Source organism: Phyllobates terribilis, unplaced genomic scaffold, assembly GCF_046119375.1.
Source record: "Phyllobates terribilis strain yellow unplaced genomic scaffold, ASM4611937v1 Scaffold_35__1_contigs__length_13245226, whole genome shotgun sequence".
In the NCBI taxonomy this organism is placed as follows: domain Eukaryota; kingdom Metazoa; phylum Chordata; class Amphibia; order Anura; family Dendrobatidae; genus Phyllobates; species Phyllobates terribilis.
Genome location: NW_027362795.1, coordinates 661,718 through 684,661, shown reverse-complemented (window position 1 = coordinate 684,661; position 22,944 = coordinate 661,718). Strand labels below are relative to the sequence as shown.

Genomic DNA, 22,944 nt, shown 5'->3' with positions numbered 1-22,944 from the left:
AGATGTAAAGAAAAAACTAAATACTGTAAAATAATAAATCTCCTTATATGTTTCCCCTCATTATCTCCAATAGCTGTATTATTACACAGGATTTTTATGATGTTACATCGGCTCATCTTCTTCTCATTCAGGTCTCTACAATATTAGATCCTCTCAGTGAAGATCTTCTACATAAGAAAATTTTCCTGATTTATCCATCAAAGATGGATATGGACAGAGACAAGATGGCGGAGAGGATATTACACCTCACCCTGGAGATCCTTTTCCGGCTTACTGGAGAGGTGAGAGATTCTGATGACGTCACATTACATCATTCTTATCTATGGGAATAACAGATGGACAGAACTGGAGAGGTGAGGACCCTGGAAATGTCTGGAGGGAGATTTATTAATGTGTCTCTCCATAACCAGAGATTAATCACGGGGCCTCCACCTCACCCCCTGATACATGAGGACATCAATGACCAGAAGATCCTAGAACTCACCTACAAGATGATTGAGTTGCTGACTGGAGAGGTGACACTGCTGGGAATGCTGGGACATTATACAGTAACGCTATGAAGGGATCGGGGGGATGACGGTATCATTGTATTTGTCAGGTTCCTATAAGGTGTCAGGATTTCGTCGTCTATTTCTCCATGGAGGAGTGGGAGTATTTAGAAGGACACAAAGATCTGTACAAGGACATCATGATGGAGCTTCCCCAGCCCCTCACATCACCAGGTAATAGAGAGGACTAAATACACACGGCCTATAATTATCTGTATGGAAAGAATGAATTCAGTCCCTGTATGTGTTTCCTCCAGATCTATCCAGTAAGAGGACAACACCAGACAGATGTCCCCGTCCTCTTCTTCCACAGAACTGTAAACAAGAAGATCCCAATGTTCCTCAGGATCATCAGGTAGATGGAGAGAAGGTGTCATGAGATCTCCCCTATGATGTGTAGACGGCTGTGAAGGTCTTGTGTTCAGTCTTGTTTTATCCACCAGTATTATATGTTTTATACTTGTGTAATGAGAACGGTGGAGATGGCAGGATTAGAGCTGATCATAGATGTGACTTCTCCATCTGTCTGTGACTTTTACAATATTTGTTTCAGGGTGAAGATCTGACCCATATTAATACTACAGAGACATATGTGAGGGATGATGAGCGGTGTAAAGAGGAGATTCCTACATATGACTACCCAGGTGAGTAGTAACCACTAAATACAGAGAAGTCACAGATTCTTCTCAGTCACCGACTGTGGCTGCTTTATCGGTGATGTAGTCCGGCCGTATCACAATCGTGTGATCACCATTTTGCCACTAGACCAAAACATTCTCTTCCGTCCGAAAATGTTCAAATTACTTTGGGAAATTGTGAAAGCCCTTTTCTATAGAACTTACAACCTGGAGGATCCACCTACACCCTGTGATTTAGGAGACGTTACCTGCCCAGATCTGTAAACCACAAAGCCAGAAAATTACTTGAAGAAAAATATTATGATGGGCCTGTAAGAGAAAGTGGAGGGTAATGATGGTGTTGGCTTCCTTGATCCCTGATATCTTATTGGATGAATCTACCTTCTCTCCCTTCTGTGCGGCTGAATGTGCTCATATGGTCCCTACAAGACCAGGTCCAGTCTTTCTGGCCAAACTTCACTTTTATGATCGACATTAAATGTGCAGTGAGGGACAAGTGTGAATTTCTGTACAATAACAGCAGAGTTTCCCTTTATCCTGACTGTTCTATTTCTTTTAAAACCGACTAACTTCAAACAGGATTGTGATAAACTACACAAAAAACATTACACCTGTGCCATGATATATCTCTAAGCTGTGCGTGGCTGATGGCTGTAATATACATTTATTCACGCCTGCAGGAGATGTGTTGGCTCCAGCCCTGGTTTCATGGATTCACTCCACGTCATAAATTACATTATGTTTTCATCCTAAGGAATTCAGATTACTGCACAATCTCTCCTGAAATGGGGGCGCTAATACTTTCTCTACTCTTCTGGTCAGGACTCATAGTAGCTCCAATAGTCCACCATAAATGAGTGTAACTCCAGGTTAGTGTTGGATTTCTCCCTTCATACGTACATTGTTGTTGGGGATGTTACATGTTTTCATATTCTTTCTTTTTTTTTTTACAAGTTCATTCTGTATGATACGAGGGTCAGTTAATAAGTAATGCCTCCTATTTTTTTTCTCCTTTTAATTGGCAAGAAATTCAAATGCAATTACATAGGTTGAAAACCACAACATTAACAATTAATTTGTCATTTTTCAATATAATCTCCATCCATTTCCACAGTCTTGGTCCACCGTTTAACAAGGGCATGTATTCCAGCATGGTAAAAAGCATTCTTGGGACCCACCGTGCACAAACTTTTCTGTATCCCAGTTGTCCAATAATTTTCATCACACTGCCTTTACTGAGGCAGATAATGGCACACAATTCATCTGCAGTCACCCGGCGGTCACCACGAATAATGTCATCGACTCGCTGAATGCTGCTTGGAGTCACTGCGGTTACTGGCCTGCGACTCCGCATTTTGTCAGCCAACGGTGATGGCCCTTCAGCTGTGTTACAGCGACGAACCCATCGTCTACCAGTACTGACATCCACTGTTGCATCACCGTACACATTTTTCAGTCTCTCATGAATTCAAATGGGCGTTTCACCTTCTGCATGCAAGAATTCAATCACAGAACGTTGTCTAATACGAACATCGATGTCAGCCATTTTGCAAACGGATACAGTCCTGCCACCTGTTGGTGCAGGAAGTTGCAATTGCTGTGGATTGGAGAAGAAGGTTTGAGGAATTGTGCCAAATTCAAATATTTAACATAACTACCTTATTTAAGGAGAAAAAATATAGGAGGCATTACTTATTGACTGACCCTCGTAGTTTCATTGTGGTGGGATCGGCCAGCCTCACTTATGTGAGTCTGTAACTCCCTGGTCGTCTTTCAGAAAGATCTCCATTTCCTCTTCCAAATGCCCGAGATCTAAATTTAAGACACCTCAGCTCTGCAGTATTGTAAAAAAGTTCACTTTAAATGTCTAATATTTCGTCTTGACACTCATCTGACAGAAAATATTGTCCCTTACGATAGTTTAGATTGCCAAGAGCCACCGAGCCCCATACTCCAATTACCCCAGAGAGGTTTCACCACTAGTTACTCATTTTTCTCTGATGGAGACTGTTGAGTTTGTTCATTTCAGTTGATGTTTTATTGTCTATAGTCACAGTTTTTGACTTCAGTAATCCTCTGCTTTAACCCCTTCCTGCAGTCAGTTTTCTGTTCCTAATCAGGGCCATTTTTCAAATCTGACGTGTGTCACTTTATGTGGTGATAACTTTGGAATTCTTCACAAAGGATAAGAAAACAAATGGACCTTACAAATTATTTTCCAACTTCTTTTGAATCTGACAATACCCTGTATACGGTTGTACACTACTGTCTGGGCACATGGCAGGTTAAGAAGGGAAGGAGCGCCATTTAGCTATTAGGAATGCAGATTTTGCTGGAATAGTTCCCAGACACAATGTATTGGGGGCACTGTTTATGGTCATTTGGAAGCTCAAAAGATGGCTACCACGATTAGGCTTTGCACTATCTACCCCATTTACAGATTTCACAAATTACTTTGCCCATCACCATTTATCCCTTCTACATGGATCTGGACTTACACAGAGACCCCTAGGCTTGGGCCACGGTGTTACCTGCTGTTCTGTGGAGTGAGATGGGAAGAAGAATAGTCAGGTAGCCGGGTCAGAACCAGGAGGGCAGAGAAAATACAAAATCAGAAGACACAAGAGTAGTCAGTAAACGGGCCGAGGTCACAACAGAAACAAATACACAAGCCGGGAGCTGAGCACAGAGGACTGAACCAGAGGAGAACAAGGCTGTATCTGGCAGCTTCCGGCGATATGCTTCCAGCTTTAGTAGGGTGCGGTGCTCTCCAGTTGGCTGAAGCCGGGAGCAGATTACTCCAGCTGGACAGCACACACACCCATACTGCCAGACTGGATGGTACTACAGGTACCAGCAACCCTAATCTTAGTGGCTGGACAGAGCCTGCGCCGCCCAGAGCTTCTGGTTCTGACGTCTCTTCTATCACCAGCGCCACCTGCAGAATGAATAAGGCGGCTCCTGGTGACAGAAGCAGACGTCACACAAGTCGAAGCAGGAGGAGAAGTAGACGTCCCAGACGAGATGGGACACACCTTTTGCAGAAGCCCTAATATAACAAAATGGTAGAAGACCAGATCAGTAGAAATCCCCATAAAGTGACTCCATTTTGGAAATTATAACCCTCAGTGAATTAATCTATAGGAGTAGTGACTATTTTGACTCCACAGTCACTTTCCAGAAATTAGCACGCAGTGGATGTTGGAGAGTGAAAATTGCAAATATGCTATTTTATTACCCAACACATAGTGCCCAGATTGTGCTCCAGGAGACACACACCGTAAATTAAGTGGGTTCTTCTCACTATAGTAATGCCAAATACATGGATGCTGAATGTGGTTTGGGCGCACTGCAAGGCTCAGAAGTGAGGGGGAGATCTGACTTTGGGAGAGCGGATATTGCTGGATTGGTTTATGGAAGCCATGTTGCTTTTCAAGAGCCTTTGAGCCACTAATAATGTGGAAACCTCTGTTATTCCATTGACAGATGATGGACCTGAGTGGGGGCTTGTTTTTTGTGAGATAAGTAGAAGTTTTTATTGGTATTATTTCACCTACATAACATCATTTGGTGTCTTTTTATTCCATATTTGGGAGGCAGAATGAACAAACAGTTGAACACCACGCTCTACTGCTCCTTTCTATGAGGTTTTCTATCAGACAGTCATTGTCCTGGTGAATAAGTGATTTTTTTTTTATATAACTTGCCTTTTTTATGGACAGTTTAAGTAGAAATGTTCAAAAATATAAAATTCAAGGATTTTTTTATTAAAAAATAATATTCGGTTTTATTCTTGGCAGATGTCTGTACCAGGAGATCAGAGGGACAGCTGACATCTTCAATTTTCAAATCAGATAATTTTCAGATCCAACAGGATACAATTGAAATGAATGACATTTCTCCAGATTTACCATCATCCCTTCACTGCAATGATCTGTCATCTGATCCTTTGAAACAGGTCCTGTCTTCTGATTCATTACCGACTACTAAGGAAAATCAAAGTCACAAAACAAGCATTAAAAAACGAACTGCTCCTCATGCTAAGAAGCTATTTTCACATTCAGAATATAGAAATAGTTTTCCTCCCAAACAGTCTTTTCTTAAACCTCAAATAATTCACACAGCGAAGAATAGATTTTCTTGTTCAAAGTGTGGGAGGTGTTTTAATCAGAAATCAGATCTTGTTAGGCACCAGAGAACTCACACAGGAGAGAAGCCATTTTCCTGTTCAGAATGTGGGAAACGTTTTACAGAGAAATCATATCTTATCGCACATGAGAGAACTCACACAGGAGAGAAGCCATTTTCCTGTTCAGAATGTGGGAAATGTTTTACAGTGAAATCAACTCTTAGCAAACATCAGAGAACTCACACAGGGGAGAAGCCATTTTCCTGTTCAGAATGTGGGAAATGTTTTACAGAGAAATCAAATCTGATCAGACATCATAGAACTCACACAGGGGAGAAGCCATTTTCATGTTCAGAATGTGGGAAATCTTTTGCAAAGAAATCAAATGTTATCAAACATCAGAGAAGTCACACAGGGGAGAAGCCTTTTTCATGCTCAGATTGTGGAAAATGTTTTGGACACAAATCATATCTTTATAAACATCAGAGAACTCACACAGGGGAGAAGCCTTTTTCATGCTCAGATTGTGGAAAATGTTTTGGACACAAATCATATCTTTATAAACATCAGAGAACTCACACAGGGGAGAAGCCTTTTTCATGTCCAGAATGTGGGAAATGTTTTAACCAGAAAGCGCATCTTGATAACCACCGGAGAATCCACACAGGGGAGAATGCCGCAACTACACCCAACTAGTCTCTGTACAGACTAGAACAGCCCTAGCTGCACAACTAAAAACTCCACCACACACCCAACTAACTAATAAGCCGTTGAGGAGTTTCTCATACCTCCTGAGGAACCAGAGGGGAGGCGGCAACACACTGTCAACCAGGGGAAAGGAAAGTATGAAGGAAAATACGAAAACTCTTGAGTGAGAAACAAAAACACATTCATATAGGGCAAAGAAGGCAAGCTAAGGAGAACCAAAAATAAAGGGAACAAGTATAATCTCCCAGAAACCTAACATTGTTGGAATAAAAAGGTACTGGGAGGGAAAGCAAACTGACCGGGAGGATACAAGGTCAAGGGGGCCAAGGTCGGACCCCACTTAAACAGGGTCCCCAGGCAGGACCCAGCTCACCCTGCTTCTTCCTTCTCAGGACATTGGCCATGTTCGAATCTGACACAGCGGTTGAATATGACTAATACACTGTGAAGTCTACAGGCCCCACAGACAGGATCAACGAAAAAAAAGTGGGCCAATCACATCCGGCAGAAGGTACGTGATCACGCCCCTGATCACCAAACTGTATGCACAACTCTATACTAAAAGAATCATCTTACTCCCATTATTTTTTCTCCCCCCCCCCCCCCCCTCCTCCCTAGCTAAATCCAAAAAGAAGCAAAAAACCCCACTACGCTGAGGTACGATCACCACGTCTGACCAGGTCTTCGCACCAATACCTCCATCAAGGAAAACCGGGATCATATGCCAGTACTGACCCATTTCCATTGAACTACCTACTGGCCTATTCAACTGATATTCATGTATTGAAATCTATGAACTCTATTTTATTTTATTTTATTTATTGAAAATTTACTGTACACACCCGGACCTAGTGTACTTCTTACGGACTATCTTATATCCTATTCTATTCCAATTTTAATAATTGTAACCCAATAAAGGAATTTTAACTAATTACCCCGTCTCCCTAATCCATTCCACTATCGCTGGCGCAATTTTAAAAAAACTCTAAATCTACAATACATACATCCATACGGACAGGCATCGGTTCCCTGTTTACAAATTCGCAGCCACCATAGCGCCTTCTTCCTCCCAATCTACATGACCGGGAGGATAGTTTCATCTTTGTGGTGAAACTTATAAAATTCATTCTCACCAACTGTAAATGTAAAACCCGTCCATTTATAATGACCACGGACAAGATAAAGTTTCCCAACTCACATCAGGACCACAAGATCCCAGGTACTTTCAGCTGAATCACAACTAATGTAGTGTACTTAATTATATGTACCAAATGTCCAACTGGGACATGTATGTAGGGGAGACAGGGCAAAAACTTAGAACAAGGATGAATTCTCATCACCACACAATAAAAAAATAAAGAATAGATCTACTTGTGGCCAAACCTTTTTACGGCCACAACTGCTTCTCCCTCTCCCATGATGATAGTTCTGCTTCACGTCACTTGTCTTATCTATTGCATTATTCCTGTGCCCTGTTGTGTATTAATATGTGACTATTCAGATTTTGTGTTATACTATACAAAACCTACAAAAGACAAAAAATATATCACATACCCTACCATCATTATATATAAATGTAATGCAAAGTTGCATATGAAATATAGGGTACTTAGTGAACTATTTTTGATCAAAAAAAGTATACAAGCCGTCCCACCAGCGACAAGATGACCCTAATTGGGACGGTCCTACACTGTCTATATTAAAAACCTTACTGTATATCAAAGTTGAAGTGATGCATATTAAAGGGTAGACAAATAGAACCGGGTCCCAATATCAGACCACCTAAGCCCGTGGTAAGCTATATATATACTGACCAGCTCAACAAGGCGGATGCCACACCCCTAATTTGCACAGAATGCAAACCAGACAAAAAAACAAGCAATGTTCACATTGCTTGGTTTTTTGTTTTGTGTTATACTATGTCTGATAAAGAGACCTGAGTAGTCTCGAAAGCTTACTGACTAATGGCTAACTGAAAAGATTGTATCAACCACTGAGGACTTTCAGATTTTTATATTTTTCTCCAAACAGCAATTTTAAGATCTCTCCACAGGTGTTCAATGGGATTTAGATCCGGATTCATTGCTGGTCAGAACTGTCCAGGACTTTGTTTCCATCCATTTTCTGGGTGCTTCTTGAAATATGTTTGGGGTCATTGTCATGCTGGAAGATCCATGACCTAGCAAGCAAACCCAGCTTTCTGACACTAGGCACTCTATTGTGCTCCAAAATCCTTTGCTAATCTTCAGATTTCATGATGCCTTGCACACAGTTAAGGTACCTGACCAGAGGCAGCAAAACAACCCCAAAACATTTTTGAAGTTCCACTATATTTGACTGTATGTGTTGTAAATTTATTGATTATGTTGCGCACCTTGGACAGAAGAACATCCGGATCTCTAAAGATGGACTTATAGCCTTGAAATTATTGATATTTTTCAACAATTTTGGTTTTCAAGTCCTCAGACTCATGTAAAGATTGAATCAACTTCTCCCTTTATCTGGTTTTAGTTGTGATTTTCATATTGCCCACACCTGTTACTTGCCACAATTGCATTTGAACAAGCTTCACTTGCTTGAAACAAAGTTGTTTACTCACAATTTTGGCAAGGTGTCAACAATTTTGTCCGACCTATTTTGTGTGAAATTATGTTCAATTTGCCTTTTTTTCTCTGTTTTCTTGTGTTGTTCCAATGCATGCAAAGGAAATAAACGTGTATAACAAAACGTGTAATGGCAATAATTTTCTGGGAGAATTACTTAATTTTCTGGAACAATTTCAAGGGAGCCAACACTTTTGACCATGACTTGTTTTTGTTGCCTTTTTAATTTGTTGCAGCATATCATCCTCTTCATGTTCAGCTATATTAGGAGGCTTGTAGCAAAGTCCAATTAGCAGCTTTCCATTATTGCCATTTCCATGTACATTACCCATACAGATTGTACATCAGGGATGTAAAGCTCAAAACATGCAAAGGGCCAAAATGAAAAACTTGGACAAAGTCATGGACCAACCAGTATACAGTATAATGGGCCCCACATAGTCCTCCATACAGTATAATGGGCCCCACATAGTCCTCCATACAGTATGATTGGCCCCGCATAACTTTCCATCCAGTATAATGGGCCCCACATAACTTTCCATCCAGTATAATGGGCCCCACATAGCTTTCCATCCAGTATAATGGGCCCCACATAGCTTTCCATCCAGTATAATGGGCCCCACAAAGTCCTCCATGCAGAATAATGGCCTCACATAGGTGTGGTGGTTCTGGTGTCGTGGGTCAAATATAATCAAAAGTTGGACATGTGTGCAGTACATTGTCGAACCTGCCCCCATGTCGTCATTGAGCTTGAGGTCTTAAATTGTTTTTTACGAAAATTCCCACCCCTTTACCTATGTTTCTTTCCTATCCGTTTCAATGTAGTGTAACCCTCTGTGTTTGTCACCCAGTCATGGCTTTCATCCATCCAGGTTTCTGTAATGCCCACCACATCATAATCTGTGGCTGACCTAAGAGTCTCTGATTCATTCATTTTGTTTTCAAGACTTCTTGCATTTGCCTGCAGACATTTAATACTATTAGCACATTTATTACGGCTACTCGCCTCCTTACTTTCCTTGAATGTCTCACTCTCTCTGTCTACTCTATCCCCTTATTTGCACATCAACCCTCCCTCTCCCCAGATCCTAGTTTGAAAGCTCCTCCATCCATCTGACCATTTTTTCCCCCAGCACATCTGCATTCTCCCCATTGAGGTGCAGCCTGTCCCTATCGTAAAGCCTGTAGCCGACAGAGAAGTCAGCGCAGTTCTCCATGAACCTAAACCCTTTCTTCCTGACAATTATCTCCTTAAGTTCCTGCTGACTTTCTAGTGACGTAGTGGAATCAGCAGTATTTCTGAAGACACCACCTGTACTTCAGCTTCTCTCCTAATTCCCTGTAATCATTTTTAAAGACCTTTCACCTCTCTCTAACTTTGTCATTGGTACCAACGTGTACCATGACTGCTGGGTTTTCCCCAGCCGCACCCAATAATCTGTCTATCTGATCGCATGAAGATCCCCCTGTTAGGGGCACACAAAATGTGTGTGTTCTCGTCTTAGTTGTCTGCCACCAAATTGTATATAGGATCTATACGGTCAGAGAAATCACAAATTAACACTGAGTAGTGTCTCAAATAGGCTTTTTGTAGGAAAAATCAGGAACCTTTCCACACATTACCTCATTGCCTTATCTCAGAATTATGGCTGACATCTGTCGCTAATGAGTCATTATTTTAATATGTAAACAATTAAGTCAAGCTGACTCTCAGTTAAGTCCGTCTTGCACGTAAGGTTCAAAGGCCAAACAGTATAATCACTTATCTTTTATTATTCTGTAATTTCCCTAAAAGTAATAGAGATCATTAGCAAGCTCTTATTATCAGATTAATATGTTAGTCAATAATCATTAGGGAATTTCCATAATTCCATGTTATAGATTCATAGAATGGTAGAGTTGGAAGGGACCTCCTGGGTCATATGGTCCAATCCCCTGCTCAAAGCAGGATTCACTAAATCATCTCAGACAGACATCTGTCCAGCCTCTGTTTGAAGACGTCCATTGAAGGGGAACTCACCACCTCTCGTGGCAGCCTGTTCCACTCATTGATCACCCTAACTGTCAAAAAGTTTTTTCTAATATCTAATTTGTGTCTCCTCCCATTCAGTTTCATCCCATTGCTTCTAGTCTTTCCTTGTGCAAATGAGAATAAAGATGATCCTTCTACAATGTGACAGCCCTTGAGGTATTTGTAGACAGCTATTAAGTCTCCTCTCAGTCTTCTTTTTTGCAAGCTAAACATTCCCAAATCCTGTAACCGTTCCTCATAGGACATGGTTTGCAGACCGATCACCATTCCGGTCGCTCTTCTCTGAACTTGCTCCAGTTTGTCGATGTCTTTTTTAAAATGTGGTGCCCAAAACTGGACACAGTATTCCAAATGAGGTCTGACCAAAGAGGAGTAAAGTGCGATAATGACTTCACGTGATCTAGACTGTATGCTTCTGTTAATACATCCCAGAATTGTATTTGCCTTTTTTGCTGCTGCATCACACTGTTGACTCATGTTCAGTCTATGATCTATTAGTATACCTAAGTCTTTTTCACATGTACTGTTGCTTAGCTCTATTCCTCCCATTTTGTATATGCTTTTTTCATTTTTATTGCCCAGATGTAGTACTTTGCATTTTTCCCTGTTAAAAACCATTCTGTTGGTTGCTGCCCACTGCTCCAGTTTATTTAGGTCTTTTTGAATCCTCTCTCTCTCTTCTCTAGTATTAGCTATCCCTCCTAGCTTTGTGTCATCAGCAAATTTAATCAGTTTACCCTCAATTCCTTCATCTAAATCATTGATAAAGATGTTAGACAATACAGGTCCCAGGACAGAGCCCTGTGGTACCCCACTTGAGACATTCATCCAGCTGGATGTGAAGCCATTTACGACCACTCTTGGAGTCTGATCACTAAGCCAGTTATGAACCCACCTAACAGTTGCCTTGTCCATTCCATACTTGGTCATTTTTTCAATAAGGATGGTGTGAGATACTTTGTCAAATGCTTTGCTGAAGTCAAGATATACTATATCTACAGCATTTCCCTGATCCACCCAGTCAGTAATTCTGTCATACTATGTTCCACGTAGTATGTGGATCTTTGATCAATATGAGGTTATTGGTACAATGTGGTTCGGGCAGGAGGAGGGAATTTTGTATTGTCTACAATTCTTAATACATACTATTTTCATATAACTTCCATAATCATACATATATTTATCCATAACACCCTAAACTATATTAGGAATTATCTTAAGGACCATAATCTTTCCACTTGATGAGATAATGCAAACAGTACCTGACCCACCTGGAACCAAGAATTCGCCTTCATACACCCGATACCCTTCCAAATCCACCTTAATTATGTCTTGAGGTCCCCTGAAATTTTTTTAAAAGAGAAGAATGGAAATGATTATTGATTTTCCAGGCAATAGGAAGTTGCAACTAAACGGTCACAGGATTTAAAATTTTAATAATTTTATAAGGACCTACAAATTTAGGTGCAAACTTTCTAGATGTGATCTTTAAGCACAGATTTTTTTAGGACAACCACACAAAATCCCCCACCCTAAAGACAGGAGCCTTCCTAAGGCTGCGGTTAGCAACTCTTTTCGCCCAGTCATTATCTACCAAAAGATACATTTCGACCTCCCTCCAGGCCTTAAAGAGGTTGTCCACTACTATTAACAATGCCCCCATGGATTTAAATTGTGCCAACAAGTATTTTTGTAAATACCTTGCTTGTTCTTTATTGCCTGTGAGCGGCGTTATTGCTGGCCGCTCACCAGGCATCACGTGACCCCGGCTGCAGCCGACTCCGACATCCACTGATGTCACGTCAAGTTCCGGCTGCAGTCGGACGCGAGCAAGTGACGCCCTCCCCCTTGATTGATGGGCTGTGGTCGGGGTTTCATCACACATCACAGCCCAGCATCCACCACGCGCTTTCCCTCTCTGCTTTAGTTGAGGAAGAGCAATAAAAAACTGAATTTCACTCGGACCAATGTTAATGAATGAGTGACATCTCATTTGCGATTTTTTTTTTTTCTCAGCTGAAATCGGGCTGAGAAAAAATTCACAGCATGCTGCGATTTGCCACGTATCTCGGACGAGACTCGCCAGTGCAAGTCAACGGGTAGGTGAAAAAAATCGCACGCACATCACTTGGACCATGCGAGTGGCGTCCGATTTTCACTCACCCGTCTCTTTAAAAGCCAGCAATTCATCAGCCGCATACAGTTACAATACATCGGTGCCCAACAATTTAGAATAGAAAGAATAGCTATACACATAGAATAGATAGAAAGGTGTCAGTCATGTATATAATTAGTACAGTGACTGTTGGTTACTGTAGTTATCATTTATTGTTAAATTAAATGATTTCTTAAAAATTGGTGTGGGGTCCCCCGTAATTTTATAGTCTAGCAGAGGTTAAGCAGACAGCTGGGGCAGATGTTTGAAGCCTGGGAAGGGGGTAATACCCACAGAGCTTCCCAGGCTACTAATATCAGCCCCCCAGCTGAATACTTAGCCTTTACAGGCTATTAAAATGGGGCACCCCCCAAATAATGACGTTCGGTCCTCCTCTTTTAACAGCTAGCAAAGGCTATGTAGACAGTTGGGGACTGATATTAATAGCCTAGAAAAGGGCCATAAATAATGGCCCCCTCCGAGGCTAGAAACAGCAGCCCTCAGCCGCCCCAGAAGTGGCACATCCATAGGATGCACCAATTCTGTCACTAAGCCTACGCTCTGCCCACTGCCCTGTAGCGGTGGCAGTGGGGTTATAGGGCTGGGGTTGATGTCAGCTTATAAGGCCACCTGACATCAAGCCCAGGTTAGTAATGGAGAGGCGTCTATAAGACGCCCCCATTACTAACCCCATAGTGAAAGTGAAATGTGAAATAACTACAACACCATGAATAAAATATTTTATTTGAAATAAACACAGAGACCTTTTATTGTTCTAAATTAAACCCTACTTACCATAATGCCCATTCCAGCTGAAGCCAATGTCCCCTGCAATGAAAGTTAAATAATAAAGCAACCTCATCCTTACCTAACTAGAAACACTAGCGATCTTAGGCCACGGTCACACTATCAGTATTTGGTCAGTATTCGGTCAGTATTTTTTCTCAGGAGTGGGAGCCAAAGCCAGGTGAGGAACAATCAGAGAAAAGGTATAATAGAAACACGTGCACCAATTCTGCATTTATCCCCCATTCCTGATAAAAAATACTGACCGAATACTGATAGTGGGACCGGGGCCTTAGAATAAAAAACTGCATTGTATTGACATCAGGGGTATAGATTTGAGTAACTAACTCAAAACCAATGAGGAATAAAAGTGCAGATTTTTTGGGGCACATGATACAATATATACAGTTGAAATCAGAAGTTTACATACACTATATAAAAAGACACATCTGCATGTTTTTCTCAATATCTGACATGAAATCAGAATAAACCTTTCCCGTTTTAGGTCAATTAGGATTATTTTTTATATTTGCCAAATGCCAGAATAATGAGAGAAAGAGAATGTATAAGGCATTTTTATAACTTACTGCAAAGTCAAAAGTTTACATACATTTCATTAGTATTTGGTACCACTGCCCTTAAACTGAATGACTTGGGTCAAACATTTGGTATATACTTCCACAAGCTTCTCACAATAGTTGGTCGGAATTTGACCCCATTCCTCCTAACAAAACTGGTGTAACTGATCCAGGTTTGTAGGTCGCCTTGCTCGCCCCTGCCTTTTCAGCTTTGCCCATAAATTTTCAATAGGATTGAGATCAGGGCTTTGTGATGACCACTCCAAAACATTGACTTTGTTATCCTTAAGCCACTTTGTTACCATTTTGGCAGCATGCTTCGGGTTATTGTCCATTTGGAAGACCCATTTCCGTCCAAGCTTTAACTTCCTGGCTGATGTCTTGAGATGTTGCTTCAGTATTGCCACAATCTTCTTTGCTAATGATGCCATCTATTTTGTGAAGTGCACCAGTCCCTACTGCAGCAAAACCCCACAACATGATGCTGCCCCCCTATGTTTCACAGTTGGGATAGTGTTCTTTGGCTTCCAAGCTTCTCCCTTTTTCCTCCCAATGTAACAATAGTCATTATGCCCAAAAGGTTGAACTTTAGTTTCATCAGACCACAGGACGTCTCCAAAAATTAAGGTCTTTATTCCTGTGTGCATTTGCAAACATTAATCTGACTTTTTTATGTTTCTTTTGGAGTAATGGCTTCTTCCTGGCAGAGTGGCCTTTCAGCCCATGTTGATATAGTACTCGTTTCACTGTGGATATTGACACAATCTTACCAGCTTCTGCCATCATCTTCACAAGGTCTTTTGCTTTGGTCCTTGGGTTGATATGCACATTTTGGAATAAAGCAAGTTCATCTCTGGGACACAGAACCGTCTCCTTTCTGAGCAGTATGATGGCTGGACATTCCAATCTTGTTTGTACTTGCGTATAATTGTTTGTACAGATGAACGAGGCACCTTCAGGTATCTTGAAATTGTACCCAAGGATGAGCCAGACAAGTGTAAGTCCAGAATTCTCTTTCTGATATCTTGGCTGATTTCTATAGACTTTCCCATGATGCTGCACAAAGAAGCAGTGTGTTTCAGATGTGCATTAAAATACATCCACCGGTGTGTCTCAGAAGCTTCCAAACACATGACATCATTGTTATGCACACGCCCGGACTGACTGGCGTGTGCATGTTTAGTGATCCCACTGGACCATGGACCGGAGAGTGCCTGGAGGGGCGTAACTAAGTATCTACCCGATCCGACCAAGGTCGCAGATGCGGCGGACAAGGCAGAGCAGAGTGAAACCGCAGATGCGGTGGACAAGGCAGAGCAGAGCGAAACCGCAGATGCGGTGGACAAGGCTGAGCAGAGCGAAACCGCAGATGCGGTGGACAAGGCTGAGCAGAGCGAAACCACAGATGCGGTGGACAAGGCTGAGCAGAACGAAACCGCAGATGCTGTGGACAAGGCTGAGCAGAGCGAAACCGCAGATGCGGTGGACAAGGCTGAGCAGAGCGAAACCGCAGATGCTGTGGACAAGGCTGAGCAGAGCTAAACCGCAGATGCGGTGGACAAGGCTGAGCAGAGCTAAACCGCAGATGCAATGGACAAGGCTGAGAAGAGCGAAACCGCAGATGCGGTGGACAAGGCTGAGCAGAGCGAAACCGCAGATGCGGTGGACAAGGCTGAGCAGAGCGAAACCGCAGATGCGGTGGACAAGGCTGAGCAGAGCGAAACCGCAGATGCGGTGGACAAGGCTGAGCAGAGCGAAACCGCAGATGCGGTGGACAAGGCAGAGCAGAGCGAAACCGCAGATGCGGTGGACAAGGCAGAGCAGAGCGAAACCGCAGATGCGGTGGGCAAGGCAGAGCGAAACCGCAGATGCGGTGGACAAGGCAGAGCGAAACCGCAGATGCGGTGGACAAGGCAGAGCAGAGCGAAACCGCAGATGCGGTGGACAAGGCTGAGCAGAGCGAAACCGCAGATGCGGTGGACAAGGCTGAGCAGAGCGAAACCGCAGATGCGGTGGACAACGCTGAGCAGAGCGAAAGCGCAGATGCGGTGGACAAGGCAGAGCAGAGCGAAGCCACAGATGCGGTGGACAGGGCTGAGCAGAGCGAAGCCACAGATGCGGTGGACAAGGCAGAGCAGAGTGAAACCGCAAGTGAGGTGGACAGGGCTGAGCAGAGCGAAACCGCAGGTGCGGTGGACAGGGCTGACCAGAGCGAAACCGCAGATGCGGTGGACAGGGCTGAGCAGAGCGAAACCGCAGGTGCGGTGGACAAGGCTGAGCAGAGCGAAACCGCAGGTACGGTGGACAGGGCTGAGCAGAGCGAAACCACAGATGCGGTGGACAAGGCTGAGCAGAGCAAAACCGCAGATGCGGTGGACAAGGCTGAGCAGAGCGAAACCGCAGGTGCGGTGGACAAGGCTGAGCAAAGCGAAACCGCAGGCGCGGTGGACAAGGCTAAGCAGAGCGAAACCGCAAGTGCGGTAGACAAAGCAGAGCGGGCAGACACCGCCAGAGCGGTAAGTAAAGCAGAGCAGAGATAAACCGCCAAAGCGGTGAGCAAAGACAGAGCAGAGGGGACAGGACTCTTTTCACACGGAACAGACTGGAAGGGAAAGGCAGAACCAGATACACACAAGGTACTTGCAAAGAAGTAGCGAGTGGACTCCAAACTCACAAACAGAAGTACAGCGACAACGAGTAGGAGTTAGGTGCAGGTTCAGACTCTGCAGAAAAAGAGAGGAAACGGACAAAGAGACAAAACAGATAACAGGTTAGGAGACAGTTCAGACAGGAACGGTACTGCAAGGAAATACAGGAACGAGCCTAGGTATAGCCAAAAGCTGGTTCAGACACTGCAGCAAAAGGGAGGAAACGGACATAGAAACAAAACAAGTAATAGGTTAAGAGACAGTTCAGACAGGAACTGTTATTGCTGCGAAATACAGGAACGAGCCTGGGTATACGGCCCCCAGAGGCAGAAACGAACAGGCTAGGAGCGTGTTCAGACAGGCCTGGGAATACAGCCTCCAAGAAGGCGGACAGGCAGGGAAGAACAGGACCTGGCACATTCAGAGACAAGGAGCACACTGAATGTTAAAGTTGCTCAGGCACCAGCTTCCAGGTGAAGCTGGTTTAAATATCCAGTGACAGACAGCAATAGGCTGAGGACGCATTAGGGGTGTGCCCACAGCAGCTACAAGAAACAGGAAGTAACCGGGCCGCCGCCCTAAGCAGTCAGAACAGAGACAAACAGACAGCATGAATAGAAGCCAGGCTAGCAGATTGGACTGATGATCAAGTTTGCGATCTTGCATAGTGAGAGATGGTGCACCATGCAAGCCCGCCACCAGGTATGTTACAATCATCATATAGGCAGTTCAGAATTGTTTAAAGGCATAGTAATCTTACTTTATGTAAACTTTTGACTTTGCAGTAAGTAATAAAAATGCCTTAAAACATTCTCTCTCTCTCATTATACTGGCATTTGGCAAATATTAAAAATTATGGTAATCCTAATTGACCTAAAACGGGAAAGGTTTATTCTAATTTCATGTCAGATATTGAGATAAACATGTTTTTTTATATAGTGTATGTTACTTAAGTATAAGAAATGCCCAGTGGCATAAAGTAACCACACCGATCAAAAGGAAAAAACGTGCGTTTGGCACCTAGCTTTGTCAATGGGTGATGGTGGACTAAACAACCAGGCTATTTACACATGTAGGAGCCAATCAAAACAGTTGTAACACAGGTGGATTGCTGCACATACAAAATGAATGGGACATCATCGAAGAAGCGGTAGTGGCTTCAGACGCTTTCCTCAGGTGGACCGCCCACTGAAAACAAGGCGCAGGACTATTCCCATAGGAGTCACGATACTGGTAAGCACAAGATAGCTTCACAATACAGATGGACAATGACACAAAACATAGTGCAAAAGGAACCCAGGAGTTTTTTACTGTAAAGAAATGGAATACTCTGCCATGGCCGAGTCAGTCACCAGATCTCAACCCCACCGAGCTGCATTTCACAAGCTGATCACAAAATTTAAGGCAGAAAGACCCACAGACAAACTACAACTGAAGTCACCGCAGTAAAGGTGGCACAGCCTCACAAAGGAGGAAACCCAGCGCATAGCTCCCAACCGTCCCGCATATTGTGGGACCGTCCTGATTTTAAGACTCTGTCATGCAGTCGTCCCAGCCAGGACCTTACTTCTTCCACGCAGTGAGAAGCAGACAATAGCCTGACATACCCCCCTCCATGTATCAGACTACGCCCTTTCTATCTCCTCTTCTACCGGTGGTTCAGAGAGCAAGCACACAGCATATCCTGATTCCGGCGTTCTCCTGGACTAGTCTAAGGTAATAATTTCAGCAGCAAAACTGCAATCCTCTTCAGTAGCAGCAGCTCCTGTGTGCTCCATTGTGTTTGGTTTCTTAGTTCCTGTGTGCCTGCAGCAACCCCATAGCACTGAAGAAGCAGGCATACACAGGGACTCAGAGTGCAGCTACAAAAGGGAGCACACAGGCTGTGGCTGCTGCTGGGGGGACCCTGAGGAGCAGACACGATGGATTGTCTCTTTTGCAGGCAGCATTTTAGTACATACTAGTTCAGTTCCTTTTATCATTACCTTACCATGGGCGTGGAGAAGAGTGAATATTCATTCTCTTTAGTAGTAGGCATAGAAAATCACTGAGCCGCAGCAGGAGCTGCAACCGCTGCTAAAAGTGTGCGCTAATAAGGAGAATAAATATTCACTCCACTCCACGCCCATATTCCCGGCATGGAGAAGAGAGAATATCCCCGCAGCTCACACCAGCGTCTTAGGGCACATGGCAGTGATGTCATGCGCTGCTCAGATGCTGATGTGAGCTGCTGCTGGCAGAACAGGACGCAGCGCTAGAACAGAGGGAAGGAATCTGAGTATGAGTGTTTATTTTTTTTATGTGTGCAGTGACAGGGGAGACATGTATACCAGGATTGGGGATGAGGGGACCATGCATACCAGGATTGGGGATGGGGGGGCCATGCATACTAGGATTGGGGATGAGGGGGCCATGCATACCAGGATTGGAAATGAGGGGGCCATGCATACCAGGATTGGAAATGAGGGGGCCATGCATACCAGGATTGGAAATGAGGGGGCCATGCATACCAGGATTCGAAATGAGGGGGCCATGCATACCAGGATTGGGGATGAAGGGGCCATGCATACCAGGATTTGGGATGAGGGAGCCATGCATACCAGAATTGGGATGAGGGGGCCATGCATACCAGGATTGGGGATGGGGGGGCCATGCATACCAGGATTGAGGATGAGGGGGCCATGCATACCAGGATTGAGGATGAGGGGGCCATGCATACCAGGATTGAGGATGAGGGGGCCATGCATACCAGGATTGGGGATGAGGGGGCCATGCTTACCAGGATTGGGGATGAGGGAGCCATGCTTACCAGGATTGGGGATGAGGGGGCCATGCATACCAGGATTGGGGATGAGGGGACCATGCATACCAGGATTGGGACATGTGAACATGGCCTTACAGACACAAATAAGCAAGATGTCGTAGTGAAGCTACATAAAGATGACAAAGTTCTGGCGGCTCCGACTGAGAATTAAGGAACAAAAAATAATCCTCAGGTCCCAACTAGAGATGAGCAGGACGCACAGATGATGTTGCGTTGCCCTGGTGATCAAAAACCGCCAGGGACACCGGAATATTAGAAATTCACGGCCTCCTGTCCAGTCGTCCCAATGGTCCCAGATACAGTGGACAGTCCTGGATTTGGGTCTGCACCCTGCGTCTGCTGAATGGCCCTCATTACTAGCGCCCCTCTGACAACACCTCTTGCCAGTGGAGAAAGAAATGGTAAATGGGCGTTGATTGGGGTGTGGCCAGGGGCATGGCCAAAGTTTCGTACACCTCGTACACGCGAGGCTCCGCTCCGTACACTTCGTACAGACGCGTCTCCACTCCGTACGCCTCGTACACGCGCGGCTCCGCTCCATATGCCTTGTACACGCGCGGATCCGCTCCGCACGTCTCGCACGCGCGGCTCCGCTCCGTACACCTCGTACACACACGGCTCCGCCCCGTACTCCTTGTAAACGCGCGGCTCTGCTCCATACACCTCGTACACACGCGGCTCCCCACACACACGGCTCTGCTCCGTACACCTCGTACAAACGCGGCTCCGCTCCGTACACCTCATACACACGCGGCTCCGCTCCGTACACCTCGTACAAACGCGGCTCCGCTCCGTACACCTCATACACACACGGCTCCGCTCCATACACCGCGGACACGCGCTGCTCCGCTTCGTACACCTCGGATACGCGCGGCTCCGCATTGTACACCTCGTACACGCGCGGCTCCGCTCCGTACGCCTCATACACGCAGGGCTCCACTCCGTACGCCTCGTACACACGCGGCTCCGCTTCGCACGCCTCATACACTCGCGGCTCTGCTACATCCACACTGTAAACCCCTCCTGACCCCACACATAAACTTCAGCTCATCCAGCACCATGACAACCAGCACAGCAGAGTCCTGCATCCACTGAGGCCCTGATCATGTGACCCCTGACTCCTCCCCTCCTGTGACCTCATCACAGCTCCTGTGCGCACAGAGCAGCCATATATGTGGTGGCGGCTCTGCAGGTGGAGGTATGTGGAGACCCCCCATTACTGGGCGCAGGGGGCATTAACCCCTTCAGCACGGAGACTCTTTTGGGGTCTTGTGTTGCCCCTTTATAAGAATCATAAGGTTTTTGTTCTGTTTCCTGTAATAGATACATACGACCCAACTATGGAGTCATTATGCCCCTTATGCAGGATATATGATGCCCCCACACAGTGTAATGCCCCCATTATGCCCCTTATGCAGTATGTATGATGCCCCCATTATACCCCTTATGCAGGATGTATGATGCCTCCACACAGTAATGACCCCATTATGCTCCTTATGCAGGATGTATGATGCCCCCACACAGTGTAATGCCCCCATTATGCCCCTTATGCAGTATGTATGATGCCCCCACACAGTGTAATGCCCCCATTATGCCCCTTATGCAGTATGTATGATGCCCCCACACAGTGTAATGCCCCCATTATGCCCCTTATGCAGGATGTATGATGCCCCCATTATGCCCTTATGCAGGATGTATGATGCCCCCATTATGCCCCTGTAATCAGGTGACTGGGTACAACGCACAGACATAGACAATGTGGGAGTAACCAATATAATTATTTATGTCCCTAATATGGGGGAATTGTGATAACTATAGCAACAGTGAATAATGCAGAACAGGGAGATTACAAGGTGAAATCTACAATATCAGATATACAATGAATTCTCCGGCTCACTAACTGTAAGGGTATGTGCACACGATGCAGAAATGAAGCAGAAAATTTCTGCATCTCCCTGGCAGAAAAAACGCATGCAGATTGTGCATGCGTTTTTCCTGCAGAATACATGCGGATCTACATGCGGATTCACATGCGTTTCCGTATGCAGATTGACAAGCGCTTTCCAGGCGATTTTTAGCATCACCTGGAAAGTGCTTGACAACTAGGTCACACTGTATAAATCCATGCAAACGGCATGGATTTATATAGTGTGACCCGAGAGAGTGTATATATTTACCTCCGATGGCCCGCGCTGTCCTGCTCACTCCGTTCTCCCGGCTGCCGGCAACTTTGAATTGAAAGACCTGCCGACGTCAGCGTCACGTGACCCGTCACATGACTCTGACGTCAGCGCAGGTCCTACAACTTACTGTGAGTGCCGGGAACCAAGCAGGAGCGCTGCGCGGGCCGACAGATGGTAAGTATATATATTTTTTTTATTTTATTCTTGTTTTACAGCTTTTTAAATGGTACCTGGGTCCGGAGGAGAGTCTCCTCTTCTCCACACCCGGGTACCATCCGCACATTAGAACGCGCCAATAACGCAAGTACAGATGCAGTCTTGCGGAATTGGCGCGTTCTAATGCAAGTCAATGGCGGCGAAAACGCCGCGTTTATGCAAAATTAATTGACATGCTGCGGATTTTTGAGCGCAAATCCGCATCATGGGCACAGCACATGTGGATTTCAATTGGGGAACATTGCTGCCCTTCTACCATGCGTTTTTCATGCGTTTCCGCGGCATTTACGCAACTGCAAAAACGCCGCGGAAACGCATTAAATACGCATCGTGTGAACTCAGCCTAATAGCCGCCTCTAACCGTATGTTACTTTAGCTATTGACAAGGGTGATGGTCCCGACAAATATATATATTATATACAGTGGGTACGGAAAGTATTCAGACCCCTTTAAATTTTTCTCTCTTTGTTTCATTGCAGCCATTTGGTAAATTCTAAAAAGTTCATTTTTTTCTCATTAATGTACACTCTGCACCCCATCTTGACTGAAAAAAAAAAAAAGAAATGTAGAAATTTTTGCAAATTTATTAAAAAGAAAAACTGAAATATCACATGGTCATAAGTATTTAAACCCTTTTCTCAGTATTGAGTAGAAGCACCCTTTTGAGCTAGTACATCCATGAGTCTTCTTGGGAATGATGCAACAAGTTTTTCACACCTGGATTTGGGGATCCTCTGCCATTCTTCCTGGCAGATCCTCTCCAGTTCCGTCAGGTTGGATGGTGAACATTGGTGGACAGCCATTTTCAGGTCTCTCCAGAGATGCTCAATTGGGTTTAGGGCAGGGCTCTGGCTGGGCCAGTCAAGAATGGTCACAGAGTTGTTCTGAAGGCACTG

General features: G+C 44.6%; 1 protein-coding gene across 1 annotated transcript in view; it reads left to right on the top strand.

Annotated features, from left to right (window-relative positions):
• The first annotated feature begins 137 nt into the window (after positions 1–137).
• Positions 138–22,944, top strand: part of LOC141182576 (uncharacterized) — a 41,408-nt gene continuing 18,601 nt past the window's right edge. Inside the window, exons 1-6 of the mRNA XM_073660729.1 lie at positions 138–281; positions 411–515; positions 599–722; positions 806–903; positions 1,102–1,192; positions 4,987–5,144. Of these exons, the coding sequence (XP_073516830.1) occupies positions 204–281; positions 411–515; positions 599–722; positions 806–903; positions 1,102–1,192; positions 4,987–5,144 (654 nt within the window). The 5' untranslated portion in view covers positions 138–203. The remainder of the gene's footprint in view (positions 282–410; positions 516–598; positions 723–805; positions 904–1,101; positions 1,193–4,986; positions 5,145–22,944) is intronic.